This window comes from Anabrus simplex, chromosome 4 (genome assembly GCF_040414725.1).
Source record: "Anabrus simplex isolate iqAnaSimp1 chromosome 4, ASM4041472v1, whole genome shotgun sequence".
NCBI lineage: Eukaryota > Metazoa > Arthropoda > Insecta > Orthoptera > Tettigoniidae > Anabrus > Anabrus simplex.
In genome coordinates, this window is record NC_090268.1 from 364,083,313 (window position 1) to 364,103,628 (window position 20,316).

General features: G+C 40.1%; 1 protein-coding gene across 1 annotated transcript in view; it reads right to left on the reverse strand.

Annotated features, from left to right (window-relative positions):
• The window catches only part of Tgt (tRNA-guanine transglycosylase), a 226,103-nt gene that overhangs the window by 130,371 nt on the left and 75,416 nt on the right, over positions 1-20,316 (reverse strand). Inside the window, exon 3 of the mRNA XM_067145784.2 lies at positions 4,289-4,442. Within this exon, the coding sequence (XP_067001885.1) occupies positions 4,289-4,442 (154 nt within the window). The remainder of the gene's footprint in view (positions 1-4,288; positions 4,443-20,316) is intronic.

Consider the following 20,316-nt stretch of genomic DNA (forward strand, 5'->3'; position numbering starts at 1 on the left):
GAAATCGAACTGAAGGATGCGAAAGGGTAATTGGTAAATGTGGGGAAGATATGGTAGCTAATAGGAATCGGAAAGGTTTGCTGGACTTCCGTGCTAGTATGGCTTTAGCAGTTACAAATACATTCTTCAAGCATAAGGCCATTCACTGCTACACATGGGAGTAGAGGGGCAGAGAAAGGATTGAAACTATCAAGGTATCTAATTAATCAGTATACCAGGCAAAATGTTTCACTGGCATCTTGGAAGGCAGGGTGCGATCAGTGGTTGAGAGTAAGTTGGATGAAAACCAGTGTGTCTTGCATCAATGTCTGTATAGCATTGTAAAAAAAAAAAAAGAAACGATAATGGTACTATGGTGTCATCAATTTTCTGCTCCAGCAAGCCGGGTGCAGGTGTTTATGAGCCTCTTCCAGTTCATCCTGTCCATCCACAGCTGATGTTCTACCTTTTGCCAAGGTCTTTTAAAATTTGTTTTTCTTACAACTATCACGATGCATTCCTCTGGGCCTCTTACCAACAACATTCCTAACTGGAGACCTAATTGGAGCCATCCTTCTCATATGTCCATACCATCGTGAACTGCTTATTTCTAAGGTTTTCAACAGACTCCTGTCCAATCCAAGTTGTTGCTGAATACTTTCATTCCTTGTTTTGTCTCTCCTTGTCTTTTGGAGACATGACCAAAGGAACTTCATTTCAGTGGCCTGTAGGTGACTTTGTGCAGATCTAGTAAACGTTGCTGCTTCCAGTCCGTGAGTTAGAATTGGTACAAGATATGTTTTGTACAGTGTGAGCTTGCAAGCTTGGGGAAATGAGTCATCCCAAAGTGATTGACGAAAGGAGTGGTAGAATTTTGATGCAGCTTGTATTCTATTGCCTATTTCTTGGTTTATGGTATTGTCAGAAGATAGTACCATTATCGTTTCTTTTGTTTTTAACAATGCTATATAGGAGCTTCTTGCGTTTGTCTTGCCCTATTCTACTCGCAAGATGATCTTTGCACTTCCGTTGCTGAAATAAAGAAATGTTTGAAGTTCACAAAAAAAAAAAAAAAAAAAAAAAAAAAAAAGCTAAAATCGGAAGCAATAATAGAATAATCGGGAGGTGGAAAAAACTGCAGAAAATCGGGAGTCTCCCACCTAAATCGAGATAGTGGGCAGGTATGAGCTGATGAAATCAAAGCTTACTTTGGGGACTCTACGAGTATGAGAGTAAGTCTGAGTTATGTCAATTGCAATTTAGCGGTAAAATTTTAGTTAAATATGTTCAGTACTTTTAACGTCACGAGCAACAGTAATAGGGTGATACCTGAGGATATCAAAAATGAGACACCACAGTACCAAAATGTGGTCCTGGAAAGGAATTCTTAAAAATGATAGTAAACTACTGACACAGATCTCTTTCTTTTAAGGGTTATAAAATGCCAATCAACTGTATTAGGATTAGATCTCTCAACCCTGAGCATAAGGAGTGTCCAACCACAGTCTGGAATGTATGATACATGTGTGCCATCTTTGCAAAGTCAAAAATCAGGAGACTGCGGCATATTGTGATATGTTATGACTAATGATGGCTGACGCAACGCATCAACTGAAGAATATTTAAAACATTATACTTCTCTGTTACACCATTCCTCTTATTTATTTTTAAGTTTACGTTTATTTATTATTATTATTATTATTATTATTATTATTATTATTATTATTATTATACATTATTGCCATTAAGACAGAGGTTGAACTTGAATGTTACCTGATTATTCAATTATGCCTTCTTTTTTTTTCATATTAACTTCCCAAAATCTCTTCATTCTTTGAATGTACTTTTTTCCTTTGTTCAGTCCATACTTCCCTGATTCTGTTATTCTCTTTTACTTCAAATTTTGCATTAATAATTTTGTTTCTGAATAATTTTCTTTCATTTATCATTGCCTTGTTGATACTTGCTTGTTGTGGATCTTCTTCTATTTCTTTCAGCCAATTGCTTTTCTTTATGGAGGTATTAACTACCGTACATCAAAAATCCTCTTACTGAGTCTGCTGCTGTCCATTCTATGTAGGTGCCCATAGAACATTAGTCGACATTTTCTGATCATGTTTGTGAGCCTGTCTGTGTATTCGTATAGTTCGTATAGTTGGAATTCAAGAGCACAAACTGGGGCAAATATTCATTTGTAGGAAGGGGAATTAGGGATTGGAATAATTTACCAAGGGAGATGTTCAATAAATTTCCAATTTCTTTGAAATCATTTAGGAAAAGGCTAGGAAAACAAGATAGGGAATCTGCCATCTGGGGGACTGCCCTAAATGCAGATCAGTATTGATTGATTGATTCTTTAGGTGGTCTCTTCATCCCTATACCATCTCTGTGTATTGCTCCAAAAATCTTTGAGGATTTTATGTTCTATTTTTCCTGTCTCTATGATACCTGATTATCCAATTGTGGTTGTTTTCTGAAGCGTAAATGGTTTCTAGTAGTTCAACTGTATTTCAGTGCCTGAGTTTGGCTTCTCTTGATATGTTTCTTTTATTGTAGTATATCCATGTGAGTTTGTAGGCTTTCTGAAATTTGTCTGTTCTGCCTGTGTTGGATGCCTTATTTGATCCTCCTATTTGTATATATTCCCCAAGATACTTGAATTTTTCTAATCTTGTGATATTTCCATATTTTGTATGCATGGCTTGTGTAGTGTTGTATTTTCTTTCCATATACTGTGTTTTCTCATATGATATCTGTAGACCTGTTTTGATAGAAATTTCATGTAAGTATTCCAGTGCTTCTTGTCCATTGTTACTAAGTATTGCCAGGTCATATACCGCATATTATTTGAACTTTAGAACACATGACTCTTCATCATAACCGACTTAGACCTAATCGAAAATTCTGCCATAAAATATTTGCTCAAAGCACATACCTCGCTGAATAGATTTTAAGGTTTAAAGCTTTTTTCAGAATTCCTTTTTGGAAAATATTGATCTGAACTGTGCTTTTGTCCTTGTAAATATGCTAAAAAGTATCACAGTCTGCACTATGTGGAAATGATGAAATACTGTAAAAAGCATTAAGTCATAGGTTCTGTCATATGTAAGATCACTGCCAGCTGATTGCCTCTGCCCTGCCACTGCCCATTGAAAATCAGTTCTCTCCAAATACTTTCAAAAAAAGGAAAAATATGAAATTTTTGAACAATAAAGAAATCTGCCCTCAAAATCGGAAGAGAAGTCTCTGCAATGAAGAGAGTGGAAGGAAGGACCAAAAATAAGGAGTCTCCCGCTTAAACTGGGGAAGTTCGCATATCTGAAGATATCTTTGCACTATGTCAGAAGGTTGTCATATGTAACTGAACCTACTTTGATGAGTAAAGTTTAAAAAATTTAATGTGGAATCAGAAAACTGAACTGTCAGTTCGAGACATAATGAACCAATTCTCACTAATCATCATCATCATCATCTCCTCCTTCTCCCACCTCTCGGTTGGGTTGTGGCTGTGAATGTTGTAAATGTCGTAATGTGTGTTTCTGTGCTGGTTAATACTGTGGTGTGTTGTATGTAGATGAAAAGATGTGTATTAATATAAAAGCAAACACCCAGTCTGTGAGTCAGGAGAATTAACAAGACACAGTTAAAATTGCCAACCTGGCCAGAAAGCTAACTCGGGACCTTCTAAACTGAAGGCGTCCATGCTGAGCATTCAGTGCAGGAGCCAAACAATTCCTTAATCGTAGTTTCAATATTCTACATTATTTCATAACTATCTGCTCTGATGGTTCAGTCACTGTGCTGTGAACAACACAGCTCTACTTTTGTTGTCCATTCCACAGTACTTTTATCTTTTACAGCTGACCTGTAACAGACATTTTTAGAAAATGTTTTTCCTTTTATTCTTATTCAGCTATATGAAATTTTAAGTTATTTGTAACATGTATTAATGATGCTATCTAATAAAATAATTTTTAAAACTACAAACATTGGTGAAGCAAATACTGATGCTTCAACTTACCAACAATTTAAGCTTCTTTATAACAAAGAGAAAATTTGAATGTATTTTTGCAGTCATTCTATTACACTGTATTTCTTGCCTCTAAAGCAACAATGTCAGGAACATATGGATCAAAATGAAGAAGAGGTACTATTAATGGGAGATTAGGAATCCTCTTTCCATTTGTCGAGAATAATGCCACAATACAAAGTAGCAATTCCTTTGGATTGAGAAATAGGGAGCAGATAAAGTCTTCTCAGGAAGTATTACAACTACAGTACACAATATGAGAGAAAAATAACATATTACTATCATATGGTGATTGAAATTTAACTCCCTCCTCTTCTATCTCTGCCAGCTGCAGAAGTGATACCATTTGAAAGCCACCAGAGTCGGTAAGTAATGCCCTCCTCCATCCCATAAAGTTATGAAGGCCACCAGCCTTTTCTATAAGTTCTGGTCCCTGAAACAATAAAGTTTATATTCCAGATAAAAACAGCATCTAATGAAGAACATGCTCATACTTACTTGCTACCATAGAACAATAACACTTTCAGAATACAACCACTACTGATCTGCATTTAGGGCAGTCGCCCGAATGAAAGAAGTGGAACAACAACTGCAAATAAAACCATACATGAAAAGACAGGAATATCAAAGGAAGGGTAACGCTGATGGCAAGAATGTTAATTTTTTTTATAAAGAGGTTTGACAGCATTTGGGAGGAGTTTGATAACATATGTTTTTCTTTATGAAGATTATACATAAGGAAAATCTGTCCAGTTAAATTAAACAACTTGTGTAAAGACATGATACTGTATAGGTTTTGGTCTTATGCCGTGTCAAGAAAATAACGTGAAATTCTTTATGTTTCGCAGAGAACTGCGCCTGCGTCATCAGAAGAAATCTCAACTGTCCACCCTTGAACGTGACTTTGAGCTGTCCATCTCCACCTGGATATTTGATGGCTCACAAATTCGTCTTGCCCTCTTGGCGAGTGTCGTGAGAATGCCTTGTTTTTGTGCTGGATGGTGGTGAGAATCTGCATGAACATAGCGATTTGTGTGGGTAGGGTTACAATAGACGGTATGTCCTAAGGAGCCGTATGGTTTCTTTCTTACTAGAACAACCAAGAAAGGAGGCATCCGTTCGACTCCATTTCCACAGTGAATTTTATTGAATGATGTTGCTGATTTAGGTGGTTTAGAAATAGATGAAGTTTCTCAAGACCTTTTAAGGCGGCTTCAAAATTCAGCAAATTAAAGAGAAAAAAGTCTATTCTTTCTTCTTTGTGCTTTCTACTGAGATGCAGGGACCATAACATCATTCCCAACTGTGTGAAGCTGAAGCACAAGTTAAATACACCGAAGGCCAGCAGAATATATCAATGCTCTAGCAAAGCTCTTGTGATCGAGACAGTGCAGCACACTCGTAGGGAACTGGATTCAGTCTCCCGAGAATTGTTTAGATTACACCTGCTGTTAAGCAACACTCTTTCGCGGGAATTGTGGTTGATTTTCGATCGCATTACTGCTATACAGCCTGAAAGAAAATTCAACCAGGTGTCATTCAGACAGAAATCAAGGTTCCTCCGTCTAGCTCAGAAACAGGCAGTCTCTCGCACGAACCCGGATGCTAGTAAAACTGTTGTGAATCTTTCCAAGAAATCCTTGGACGAGAACCAAAGGGCAGTTCTAGCTAGGGGTCTTAATTTCACTGTCGCTCCCTCTAAAATTCCCACTGAGGAGTTAATTACTTCCGTTGAGGCAGCCATCCACAAACTACCTACGGATGAGGCTGAGGAGTTAAGACAGAAATGTGTGAGACTCATAAGGTCCACTGTTGCACCCGCGCCCAATTTAACAAGAGGCGAAAGGAGAGCTCTAAAGGAACTTAGAGATGATTCTGAACTGACCATTCTCTCAGCTGATAAGGGTAATGTGACAGTGGTTATGGACACTGACGAGTATAAGAATAAGATTTCGGCTATATTGTCAAAGCCTGTTTACAGACTGAGCTCACGTGTATCCAATGCCACCATGAAGCTCTTAAGGCAATCTTCAGTTCCAAAAGAGGAGGCTAAACATCTGTCCCCGGCAGATGCAGTGCCACCTAGATTACATGGACTAAGATCCGTAAAAAAAGATGTTCCCCTTAGACCTATTGATAGTGCGATAGGTTCTCCTACGTATGCTCTGGCTAAATATCTAAGCAAACTGCTTCAGCCACACATAGGACTATTGAATCATACATGAGGAACTCTCGGTATTTCGTCAACAAGCTCTCAATCATAACCCTTCAACCTAATGCACTTTTGGTGAGTTTCGATGTGGAGTCCTTGTTCACTAAAGTGCCAATTGACTCGGTCATGTCTCTCATTGAACACCTGTTCCCTGAGGACATTATTAAGTTATTTTACCACTGCATGACTTCCAACTATTTCTTGTGGGGTGGGAATTTTTACAAACAGACGGACGGGGTGGCTATGGGAAGTCCAATTTCGCCCGTAGTAGCTAATTTCTTTATGGAGCATTTTGAGGAGGAGGCTATTGCTTCGGTGCCCATCAAACCTATATGGTGAAGGTATGTTGATGATGCATTTGTGGTCTGGACAGAAGGTCCTGAGAAACTTCATCTATTTCTAAACCACCTAAATCAGCAACATCCTTCAATAAAATTCATTATGGAGGTGGAGTCGGACGGATGCCTTCCGTTCTTGGATGTTCTAGTAAGAAAGGAACTGGACGGCTCCTTAGGGCATACCGTCCAAATCGCTATCTTCATGCAGATTTTCACCACCATCCAGCACAAAAACAAGGCATTCTGATGACACTCACCAAGAGGGCGAGACGAATTTGTGAGCCATCAAATATCCAGGTGGAGATGGACATGCTCAAAGTCGGGTAATGGTTACAGCAATTTGCAGATTCATAGAGCCCTGCATCCCAGAGATACGACCAAGCAACACTGACAGAAGGAAGAAGTTAAGGGAACTGCCTACTTGTGTTACATTCACAACACCACAGATCGAATTGCCAAGGTCCTCCGCAAACACAATATAAAAACCGTGTTTGGCACCGCCACTAAAATTGCTCACAGTCTGAAGTAAAACCAAAGACAAATTGTCCCTACTTTTACATCCTGGGGTATACGAAATTCCCTGTACTTGCGGTAAGGTATACATCGGCCAAACATGCTGGTCCACTGGTACCCGTATCAAGAAACATGAATGTAATATTCGTCTCAATCAACCAGACAAATCGGCAATAGCTGAGCACGCTCTATCATCGGGTCATGATGTCATGTTCCAAGATGCTCGAGCTCTTACCCACACTAGACACTACAGGTCCAGGATTATATGGGAAGCTGTGGAAATAAGTAGAAATCCTAACAATTTCAACAGGGACACCAGCTATCAATTAAGTAATACCTGGTTGCCAGCCATTAAGAATTTAAGTAGATAGTTCCCTTCCCTGTCCCTTCACTATTGTTATTTTGTCTCAGTGTTTTTCAAATTCGTACATTCCTCATCGCCAAATGTTTCATTCCAGGCTTGTGTCAATATCATACACCTGTCAATGTCATGTTACGTACACTTTACGTGAACCACTTAGACTGATTGTGATGGTTCAGTCAGCTTCCGCTTTGAACACTAGTGCTGTGCCATGTCCTGGGAGCCATCTGGTGGCGAATGAACGTACCATTTCCACTTCTATAGTAACATCTAAATTTAAAGAGTCATTGTTTAAGAAGCCTTTCTCGTGGATAGTCGAGATTTCTTCTGATGACGCAGAGCACGGTTCTCTGCGAAACATAAAGAATTTCACCTTATTTTCTTGACACAGCATAAGCCCAAAAGCCTATACAGTATCATGTCTATAAGTACAGGCCGTGAAAGCATCAATGGCAACTTGTGTAAATTTCATAAGAAATTGTTAAGCAGTGAAATAAAGCAGGCACTGTTTATTCAACCAAAGATAGCAAGGAAGCTGATTCAAATGAAGACATCAAATGCACTATGAAAGAGATATCTAAAAGTGAATTATTTTTAACAGTACTTCTAACTAAATCAGTGCTAGCTTTGATTTTCTTTCAGTGGTCTGTGAGCTAATGTGTAAGAATAAGCAGCTTATGTATAAATAAACATAAATTCTCACAACTCTGTTTACTGATTCTGACATACTAATGATGATTAATCAAAGTAAAATTTACTCAAAATAAACTTTGAACATATTAGATCGAGAGATGTTAAGTACAGAACACAATAGGTGACTTGCACACACTCTACAGTGTGATGGCAGTAGCAACTTTGATCCTTTCCAACAGAACAAATATGACCCAGGCCACCATAGCCCAATTAAATAGAGCAACCAACGTGAAATCAGGGGATTGTGGGTTCGGATTCCACTGGTGTCCGGTTGACCATTTTTGTTCTGTACTTAAGTTCTCCCTACCACGGGTATTATATGTACTGAACACGACCTAATATGTTGAAAGATTATTTCAAATATAATGTGGTCGTGAAAAATATTCGCTGATCTGTCCCAAAATGGGCGACTTGGATGACTCTACAGTGTGAGAGCAGTAATGCCACACTTGTAGCTTAGATCCTTTCCAACAGTACAAATATGACCTAGGCCACCATAGCTCAGTTAAACAGAGCAACCTATGCAAAATCAGGAGGGTTGTGGGTTTGGACCCCACTAGTGTCCGGTTGGCCATTTTTGTTCCGTACTTAACATCTCTTCAGTAATGGAAAATTCTAAATTCCCATGGAGGGAATTAGATATTATTCACCAATAGAGCATGTCAAAAATGTCAAAAACATATCAGATGTAGGACACATTGGCACGTTTGTAATAAATTAAGTAAATAAAATGGTACTCGGAAATGTCCTATTCCGTCGATAAACAAAATTAAGCGATCATTAAAGTAAAACTGCACTTGGAAAGAGTCTAACACTGTCCATAAAAAATGATTACGAAGCATAAATTGTAAGTTCAATTATGACACTGAATAGTTATATGTTCCCTCGGAACTTCACGAGAGGAAAACACAAACTCAGATATGGCACAAGTACTCTATGTTTCCACAGTCTGTTACGATGACACAAGTTTAAACACAAGTCCAGATGCGGCACTCTGAAAAATATTTCATGTTTCCACAATCTGTTAAGTTTGAACGTAATACTCTGAAATACTCTAAGTTTCCACAGTTTGTCATGAAACACAAGTTCAATGTGGTACTTGGAAAATTGTAACATTCAGAAGAAAAGTTTTATGTTTCCACAGCTTGTCGCAAAACACATGTCCAAATTAGACACTCGGAAATTTTCTATGTTCCCAAAGTCTGTTTACGAAAATACAAGTTCAAATGTAGCACTTGGAAAAGTTACAACACCCATGAGATAAATTCTAAGTTCCCTCAGTTAATCACTGAAACACAAGTCCTAACAACGCACTTGAAGAATATAAAAGGTTCCAACTCCGCTGGAACCAAACACTCGAATGCAAAGACTCGTCCGACCATCATAGGTTCGGTCCGCACTCGTAGCGCCCCACCCGTCACCCGTGTTGCAGAGACGGTGGAGTAACATACACTGAATCTGTAGTCCGGAGCGCCCTCCTTTTATACCAGATTGTGGCGAAGCATCTAGAACGTGGGTATTATCCACCCCTGTAACTCCTAAAGTACACGGTGGATTTTCCTAAGAATTTGACAGGTTGCGTCTATTACGATGGCCTCCACGATGGCAGTGTCAAAATAACAACATTTTAACGCTAAATAGACTTTTGCACATAGACCGGGACATTACCATATATGGTCGGTCACGCTTGGCCGTGTAGAGCTCACTCGAAGCGGCTACGTCACGGCTGAGTACATCAGCGAGTTCGGCAGGCTGAATATCTTCCACCTCACGGTAAGTTCAACACACATACGTCGAACTTCTTTCCCGTAGCGGTGTTTCCGACACAATATGTTTGTTGGCCAGCAGATGCTTTTTATCTTGAAAGGCTCTCTTAGCCATTGCCATCCTTTTCGTGACTTCTGATATGTTCCGATTATCACTTGTGATCAGGGTTCCTAGGTACCAAAACTGTTTTACTTGTTCAATTTTATCAGGGCCAATTTTGAAGTGTGTTAAAGGTGTTTTCTTGTATTTACACATTGTAATGGTTTTTGTTTTCCTTGTATTAATTTTGAGGTTTCATTTGCCAAAAGTTTCTGCTAATATGTTGGTCATTCTCTGCATACTTTTGCCTCATTCTATTAGTATGGCAATCATCATCATCATCATCATCATCAACATAATAATAATAATAATAATTTATTCGCTCCAGCAAGCCGGGTGCGGTTGTGTATGAGCCTCCTCCAATTTGTCCTATCCATCCAAAGATGCTGCTCATATACGCGACACCAGTTCACATCTCTAATTTCAAGGGCCTTCATTATCTGTTTTTCCCAAACAGTACGACTCATTGGCTGAATGGTCAGCGTACTGGCCTTCGGTTCAGAGGGTCCCGGGTTTGATTCCCGGCCGGGTCGGGGATTTTAACCTTCAATGGTTAATTCCAGTGGCCCGGGGGCTGGGTGTTTGTGCTGTCCCCAACATCCCTGCAACTCACACACCACACGTAACACTATCCTCCACCACAACAACATGCAGTTACCTTTCACATGGCAGATGCCGCCCACCCTCATCGGAGGGTCTGCCTTACAAGGGGCTGCACTCGGCTAGGAATAGCCACACGAAATTATATTTCCCAAACATCATGAGGTCTTCCTCTTGGTCTCTTCCCAAGAACATTGTAGTCAAAGTATGTTCGAGGAGTCCTATCAGGGTTCATTCTTTTCATGTAACCATACCATTGCAATCTCTTCACTTCTGGAGTCTCCAGCAAGCTTCTTTCCAATTCAACCTGTTGTCAGATATCCACATTCCTTATTTTATCCATTTTTGTTTTTTGTAGACAGGAAGGGAGGAACTTCATTTCTGTTGCCTGAAGATGACTCTTTGTTGGTCCAGTAAGTGTTGCTGTTTCCAGGCCATACGTCAATATAGGTACTAGATATATTTTGTACAAGCTGATCTTGGAAACTAACGGAAATGTTTCATCCCAAAGTATTTGACGTACAGCGTGATAGAATTTGGAAGCTTTCTGTATTCTGTTACTAATCTCTTGATGTATGGTATTGTCTGATGACAGAACACTACCTAAATACTGGAAGTTGTCTACAATATCCATCTCCTCATCTCTCAATTCTTAGTTGAACAGTTTCTACTCATCACCAAGCCAACTGTCTTCGTTTTGCTGATTTTGAGACCTAACGTTGTAAAAGCTTCATGCCAGAGATCTAGTCTAGTTTGTACTTCCGCTTCTGTCTCACCCAATAGCAAAATCCAGGGCATTAGTTGATGGATCCTTTCTCTAAACCGCTTTTAAAACTTCATCCATTATGATTATGAAGAGAAGTGGTGAAAGACAACTTCCTTGCTGGACTTCAATCTTCGTTTCAAACCAACCTGACCTTCCATCCTGGACCTGGACACACCACTTGGTTTCATCATATACTGTAATCGTTGTACTCGTGCTATGATGTCATCGGGCACTTTCTTATGTTTCAAACATTCCCATATATGCCTGCATGGTACATGGTCATATGCTTTCTCGATGTCCAGAAAAAGAGTTATTAGTGTTTTACTTTCTCCCATTCTGGTGGCAAAAATGAGGTCTATAGTTGATCTATGAGGTCTAAATCCATGTTGTTTCTCCTCAAGTATAGGTTCAACATATTTTCTAATCCTGCTCTCAAGGCTGGATTTGTAGTATTTGAGGCCATGTGACAGCAGAGTTATACCTCTGTAGTTTGTACATTTCTTTCTATCACCTTTTTTCAACAATGAGATGATGACTCCTTGCTTCCAGTCATTGGGTATTACATTCTCTTTCCAGATTCTATTTAGAACCCTGTACATCCACTGTTGTCCTACCTCTTCTAGTGCTTTGATCATCTCAACACTTGATTCATCTGATCCAGTTGATGTGTTGTTTTTCAGCTTAGATATTGCTGTCTTTTCTTCCAACCATGTCAGACTAGTGGTATTTGTGCTGCCAAAATCATAAGGTTCGTCACCTAATGGAGTGACATTTTCATAACAGTTCAGCGAAGTTTCAAAGTGCCTTTGGTTGATGATGATGCTTGTTGTTTAAAGGGACCTAACATCGAGGTCATCGGCCGTAAGTGCCTTTGGAACTCATGTAATATTTTGGTCTTATCCCTAGTCACCTCACCATTAGGAAATTCTACAGATGGATAGATTCATTTTGAGTTCTTCTACTCTTAACAATACTGTACAACAGTTTTTTATTTCCATCCTGCATTATTTTGGTAGCCAGATCTTCCTTGCATTTCTGCTTTTCAGCTACAACGAACTGTTTGACCTGTAATTTGTTCTTTCTGTAAAGTGACAGCTTCTCCTCTATTTCATGTTGATCTCCCTGCATTATTGCTTGATATAAGGATCTTCTTGCATGGTTTCTGTCATTGATAGCCTTTTTAATATCATTCCACTAGGCAGTTTCTTTAGGTTTTCTTATTTGACTCTGTTGTCCACATACTTTTTCTGCTGTACCAACCACAACCTTCTTTAGAGTATCCCATTCTTCATCTACCAATTTCAGTTCTCTCGGCAACAACTTGCGGATACCTTCCCTGAATTCTTCCTTTACACTTGGCTTGGTTAGTCGCCAAGTTTATATATTTGGGACTCTTGTTACAGACTTTGGGAGGTCTTTCCTCTGCAATAACTGCAACCAACAGTCTATGGTCTCCACCAAAGTCTTCAATTGGAATGACCTTAACATCATCGACATTTTTCCATACATTTTGATCTATCAGAATATAATCTATTACTGGAAGTTACCTATTTTATCATCACAGCTATATCTTGTGATTTTATGGGAATCCCTTTTCTTGAACCAAGTGTTACTATCAGGTTGTTTCTCATGCATAGATCTAGCATATATTCTCCCTCTTCATTTCTGTTTCCCATTCCATGAGGGCCCAGTATGAATTCATATCCTGTTTGTTGTGAGCCAACTTGTGAATTAAAATCACCCATTACAATTAGATTGTCATACTCAGTGTGTTATTCCAAGTTATTAAGGAACTTGGGCTTTTCCTCTTTTGAGCATCCTACCTGTGGAGCATAGACTTGGATCACATTGTACTTTTTCCCTCCTAAGTTCACAGATAACTTAATTATCCTTTCACTAACAAACTCAACTTCACTACAAGCATCTATGTATGTATTAAAAATCCTACTCCATTCTTAAACTCTACTTCATTTCCAGACCAGTAGAGACTATAGTCCAATCTGATATTCATTTTCCCAGTTTTCTTCCACTTTGTTTCACTCAGTCCCATGGTCAGAAGTTTCCTCCTTTCCATGAGTTTGATCAGCTCTTCAGTTTTGTTTGTCAATGTCAAGATATTTAATGTTCCCACTCTGATACTTTGTCTTTGTTTGGTTTGGGTAGCTGGTGTAACATCGGGCTGTAAACCGTCATTCGCACCAAACTGATGTCGTCATCGTCGTGAATTCCTACATCCGAGGCTCGTATTATTCTTGAAAGCAACTTCTTCAGTAATCCCTCTGTTGACCTGCTGAGCCTAACACAGACGGAGATTTTCTTTCAGCGTTTTCTCCCTTAGCTTTTGGTGTCCAGTCATCTCAACCTACAAGGCAGCAGGTTGTACTCATATTAATCCCCGAATACAGGGCTGCCTCTTCCGCCATCTCCACCGTACCTAAGTCCACCTTCTCCGCTGTAGAAGTCGTTACCGAGCTCGATAGCTGCAGTCGCTTAAGTGCGGCCAGTATCCAGTATTCGGGAGATAGTAGGTTCGAATCCCACTGTCGGCAGCCCTGAAAATGGTTTTCCGTGGTTTCCCATTTTCACACCAGGCAAATGCTGGGGCTGTACCTTAATTAAGGCCACGGCCGCTTCCTTCCCACTCCTAGCCCTTCCTTGTTCCATCGTCGCCGTAAGACCTATCTGTGTCGGTGCGACGTAAAACAACTAAAAAAAAAAAAAAAAAGTAGAAGTCGTTGAGGTCTTCACTCGTGACCCTGAGCTGGGAACCTTACCAGATGTTACACACCGGATCAGTGTGCTCTGGGACTCACATAGGCAGGGGCGCCACCATTATTTTTGATCCCAGTTGTTTTCTCCTTCATGACTGCGATGGCTTCTTTGATGAACATATTGAAGAGATAAGGAGAGAATGGACATCCTTGCCTAACTCTTCTTCTTATATTGGCATTTTTCTTTGTCCCATTGATTTCTAAATTAGAGTTCTGCATTGTGTATAAATTTAGTACAAGGCGTCTATCCTTCCACATGTTTGGTCAGGACATCCTGCTACGGTAATGAAGTAGACCGCACAGCCAGCAACTCAACGCCGAGTGTTGAGCGGCGGTAAATAACTCAACTCCCTAAGGGAACCAACGGCTTCGGGCGGATGAGTCCCTTTAGGTGGGGTAATGGCCCCCGGGGTGGAGGAAATGCCGCCTGAACCCATAAAGCAGCGGCTGTTCTCCGTATTAGGAGCAGCTGCCTCCTATTGTTGGGCAGCAGCAGTGTAGGTGAATGTCTAAGGCGGATGAACACCTAGGTGTCAACAGCAAGGACATTATGACTGCGCAGAAGAAGGCAATAGTAAACCACTCCTGTATTATTACCAAGAAAATTCCATGGAAAGGCTCTCAGTTGTTTCAAGTATAGTACCCAATGGTAGGACCCCCAGGCTAGTAAGTACCGAATATGCTACTCGGGAAGAGCAATGGTCACTTACAAGTAATCTCGGTTTGAATGACGTGAATGGGGTAAATCTTTCTGGAGGCCCACTTACCGATGTTGTCCCTGGTGAAAGGAAGGATCTGCACTGCATGACAATCCATCATATCGCAACATGGAACGTTCGAGGAATGAGTAAAGGGAAACTTGACATTGTTAAGAATGAAATGATCAGATTAAACATTGATCTGCTTGGTATTAGCGAGTTGCATTAGACAGGCAATGGCTTCTTCAAGTCGGATGACTTTACAGTTTATTATTCTGGAAATGATAACAGACAGCACAATGGAGTAGCTTTCATTATGAACAAGAAAATTGCAGCAACTGTGGAAGGTTACCCAGGAGTCAGTGACCGTATTTTAGCCACCCGTTAATGAGGAAAACCACTCAATATTACTATTTTACAAGTCTATGCTCCAACGTCAATGGCATCAGAGGATGAAATTGAATCCTTTTATTCTATATTAGAAGAAAATCTACATCAGATGCCTAAAAAGGATATAATTTATATCATGGGTGACCTCAATGAAAAAATAGGGGTACAAAAATACCTCAGCATCACTGTTGGCTTTGGTCTAGGGAAGCGTAATTATACTGGTGACCAACTGTTTCAGTTCTGCATGGAAAATCAGTTTAGAATCATGAACACCTGGTTCAAACAACATAAACGTTGGCTGTATACCTGAACATTCCCTGACGGTGTATATCGCAACCAGACTGATTACGTTTTATGTAGCCAACGCTGGAGTAGCTCCATCCATTCTGCGAAAACCTTTCCTGGTGCAGACTGTGGCTCAGATCATCAACTACTTGCAGCAAAAATTAAAGTTAAATTTTGCAAAATTAAGAAGCTTGCTCCTCCAAAAGAAGTATGATTTCTCTAAGGTTCAAACTTCATACTCCATTGAGCTTAAGAACAGATCTGAATTGTTTGAGACTGATGAAAAGAATCCTGATGAGCTATAGCAAGAAATAGAGTCCATCATTACTTCAACAGCACAAGAACACGTACTGTACAAGAAACCAGAGAAGCGTCACAAATGCCTCTCTGCACATATCGTACAGTTTGCAGATCAAAGGAGATCAGCCAAGGCTAATGGTAATAGAGATCTTGTTTTATTTTTTTATTTTTTTGCTAGGGGTTTTATGTCGCACCGACACAAATAGGTCTTATGGCGACGATGGGATAGGAAAGGCCTAGGAGTTGGAAGGAAGCGGCCGTGGCCTTAATTAAGGTACAGCCCCAGCATTTGCCTGGTGTGAAAATGGGAAACCGCGGAAAACCATTTTCAGGGCTGCCGATAGTGGGATTCGAACCTACTATTTCCTGGATGCAAGCTCACAGCCGCGCGCCTCTACGCGCACGGCCAACTCGCCCGGTAGAGATCTTGTTAGACAGTTGAATGCGGATTTTCAATGAGCTGCAAGAAAAGACAAGGAAATACACTGGAGTCAGCAGTGCCACCAATTAGAAGAGGACACCAAGAAGGATCACATGCAGAATGTTTTCATGCAGGTAAAGAAAGTTTGAACTCCTTTTAGTGCTCGTGAAGGAGCAATAAGGTGCAAGGATGGGAAGATCTTGGCTGCACAATGAAGTATTAAGAACAGATGGCGTGAGTATACTGAACAGCTATATTCTCACAATGGTAAAGCTATTCCACAATGTAGCGTAGTACCATAAGAATTAGAACCAGTTATCCCGCAGGAAGAAGTGGAATGGGCAGTGAAACAGTTACGAGATAATAAAGCTCCTGGTTTCGATTATATCCCATCTGAACTGACAGCCTGTCCCTTTGGCAGCTATCACTGCTTTGTGCCAGAAGATGTGGCAAACTACCACCTGGCCAAGGGGATGGAAAAGATCAATCTTTATCCCATTGCCTAAGAAAGGGGATGTTGCCAGTGATTGCTCTAATTATCGTACTGTAGCTTTGATTCCACACGCTAGCAAAGTTCTTTTAAAAATCATACAGAAACTTCTTGCACCCATCCTTGAAGCTCAGTTACCTGATGTTCAAGCTGGTTTCCGTCGAGGTCGTGGCACCCGCGATCATATTGCTAATCTGCGGTGGATCATGGAGAAACCACGTGAATACAAGAAAACAGTCCATATGTGTTTTATTGACTACAGAACAGCCTTTGACTGTATCGATCATGACAGACTATGGGAAGCCATGCTGGAGTTGGGGGTAGCCTTACATCTGACTCGGTTGATACATTCGCTTTATACAGAACAAGTGGCAGCAGTTTGCACACCATATGGCAACAATGAATAGTTTAAAATTGAAAAAGGTGTCCGTCAAGGCTGCATTCTTTCACCATTCCCTTTCAATCTGTATGCAGAAATAATTATGCGGAAGTTAAATTTAAATTAACTCGACCTTGGTGTGAAGATTGGAGGAAGAACTATAAACAATTTGAGATATTCTGATGATTCAACCTTGCTGGCAGAAACAGAAGATGATCTAAAGCTTTTAATTTCCCCGTCTCAATGATGGAAGTGAAAAAATGCCCCTCTATCTCAATATTAAAAAGACCAAACTACGGATGAGTGTGGTACAGTTTGTCTAAAGCTAAATGAGGAAGACATAGAGAGTGAGTGGAATTTCATCTTCTTAGGAGCCAAAATCAGTCAAAGTGGAGATTGCCGTCCTGATATCAAAAGACGGATTTTGCTTGGACGTATTGTCATGACTATGTCCCCAATCTAGAAGAGCAGAGATATCAGTTTGGTTACCAAGTACAGATTAGTCAATGCGATTATATTCCCACTATTCATGCATGGATGTGAGAACTGAACACTGAAACAGGTAGACAAAAGGAAGATTGGCGCTTTTGAACTCTGGTGTTGGCGAAGAATCTTATGAATACCATGGACTGCAAAAATCACCAATAAGGCAGTTTTAGAGGGCATCAAGCCCCGTATGTCATTGGTTGGTAAGATTATGAAGCTGAGATTAGCTAACTTTGGCAACGTTATGCGATCAGATGCATTGGAAAAAACAATCGTGCTAGGAATGATCAGCGGTACAACAAGACAAGGTCGCCAGAGGACTCACTGGTTTAGACACCATCAAAACAGACACAACCCTCACCCTGGAACAACTATAAGAGGCAGTGTGGAACAGGACAACTTGGAGAGCGCTAATTCATAGAATTGCCAAAGGTCGGATTCGACCGAACGGATGACATCATCATCATCTATCCTTCCAATCAAGTCCTGCTTTTTTCATGGTAAGGAAAAGTTGTTCCCAGTCTACCCGATCATAAACTTTCTCTAAGTCGATGAAGGTTACGTATACTTTCCTATTCTTCTCAAGTCTTCTCTCCAGAATTTAAAGTAATGCCAGAATTGCTTCCCTAGTACCCCTCCCTGATCAAAATCCAAACTGGTATAATACCAATATAGTGTTCTAACTTCCCTTTAATTTTATTCTTGATGATCTTGAGCAATATTTTTGAAGCATGAGACAGGAGAGTGATAGTTTGATAATCCTCTTCTTTTGGTATTTAAACAGTTCTGGTTTTACTAAAGTCAGGAGAAACTATGCAATTCTCATAGCAATCTGACACCAGCTGAAAAAGGCAACATTTCATATCGCCACCCAAGTGTTTCAGAAGTTCTGCTGGAATGTTACGTGGACCAGGTGCTTTCTTTTCTTGGAGACTGTGTAGCGCTGCATTGAACTCTGAAGATGTGATTGAGGGACCCTTTCTGCATTCATCTATCTAGTGTTTTTTTTTTTTTTTTTTTCAATGTAGCTGGGTGTATTACTTATAGTTTCATTGGAACAGATCTTCAATGTATTCTTTCCAATGTTCATAGATTTCTTTGGTGTTGAACAGGAGGTGGCCTATTTTATCTTTGACTATGGAGCTTCTGGTTTTTGGTTTGTGTCGTAGGGTTCTGATACTGAAATATGGCTTTTCCATCAGTCCTCTGATCATGTCCTTTTCTATAATCTTGCTTTTCTCCTTTATCCAGTTCTGCTTTGCTTCGCGACCCTTTGTTGTGATCTGATTTCTAATTTATTTGTACCTTTCTTTATTCCCTACTCTCCTCTCTTAACTCTTTTCACGAATAGGGTTTATGATTTCATCAGCCATCCATGGCTTCCTTGGTTGTAACTGTCTTCTTCCCAGCACTAATTCAGCAGCCTCAATTATACAATTCCTTATTTCCTCCCATTTTGCACTGTCATGAAGAGCATCTGTTAACTGAGTAGTTTTCATTTTATATTTCTTCTGTATGCCAGTGTTCTTTATGTGTGTTCCATTTGTGCTGGATCAATTTCATATTCTTCTTTAGCTTAATGTCACAATTGGCTATTACAAGATTGTGGTCGCTGCTCACATCAGGTCCTGGATAGCTGTGACTGGATTTAATCTGGTTTCAATATCACTATCTGACTAATATATAATCAATCTGATATTGTGCATTATCTCTAGATGCTTTCTATGTGTATCTTCTTTGGACAGGTACTTCAAAGAATGTGTTTGTTATAACCATGTGTTGATCACAAAATTCTAAAAGTCTCTGACCTCTTTTGTTTATTTTCCCTAGTCCAAATTTACCAGCATATTTTAAGCAGTTATGTGAACCAACAGAGGCATTGAAATCACCCATTATGACCACATTATCTTTATTTCCTACGAGCTCCAACAAGCTTTCAATTTGCTCGTAGACTACCTCTACCTTATCGTCGGGACTGTTTGATGTTGGGCAGTATACCTCAATGATCACTAGATTAACTGGAGTGGCTTTCACTTTGATCATCCTCAATCTGTCACTAACATGATATGCATTGATCACGTGACTGGACCACTTTATTCGCAAGAAAATAGCAACTTCATTCATTCCCAACTCTCCACTTCCATTGCAAAATATTCAAAATTCGTCTTTGCCGTTTCCTGACCACATTGTTTCACATATTATTACATTATCTAGTGCTGTTTCTTGCATTGCTATTTTGATTTCTTCTAGTTTTACAATCTTAGCAACATTTTCACATTCCAAGTCCCTAAATTGAACTTATTGTGCACTTTCCTGCAAGGATTTCGTTGGATGATGACCTGAGAGGCCTTGCAGCCATCCCCTCTCCTGCCGGATCTTAGGTTCCGAAGCCCATGATCTGTATTTAGAGTTTCACCCAAGCTTCTATCCATGACTGCTAATTTTCGGATTTTGCTTGTGCAGTAGTTTCCTGTTGCCAACAGTACATCAGGTTAACAGCCGCCTCTAATCTGGAGAACAGGCACTGCCCACAAGCCGCCCACTATGGGTCAGACGCTTGCAGTTATGAATTCCAGAGGCATTTCCTCCACTGAGGGTTCATCACCCTACTAAGAGGACTACCCCGCCGAAAGCCGTTGGTCCCCTCAGTTGGCTGGGTTAATTCCTGCCGCCCAACACTAGGCATTGAGACGCTGGTTGTACGGCCTACTCAATTACCGTAGCAGGATGTACCTGGC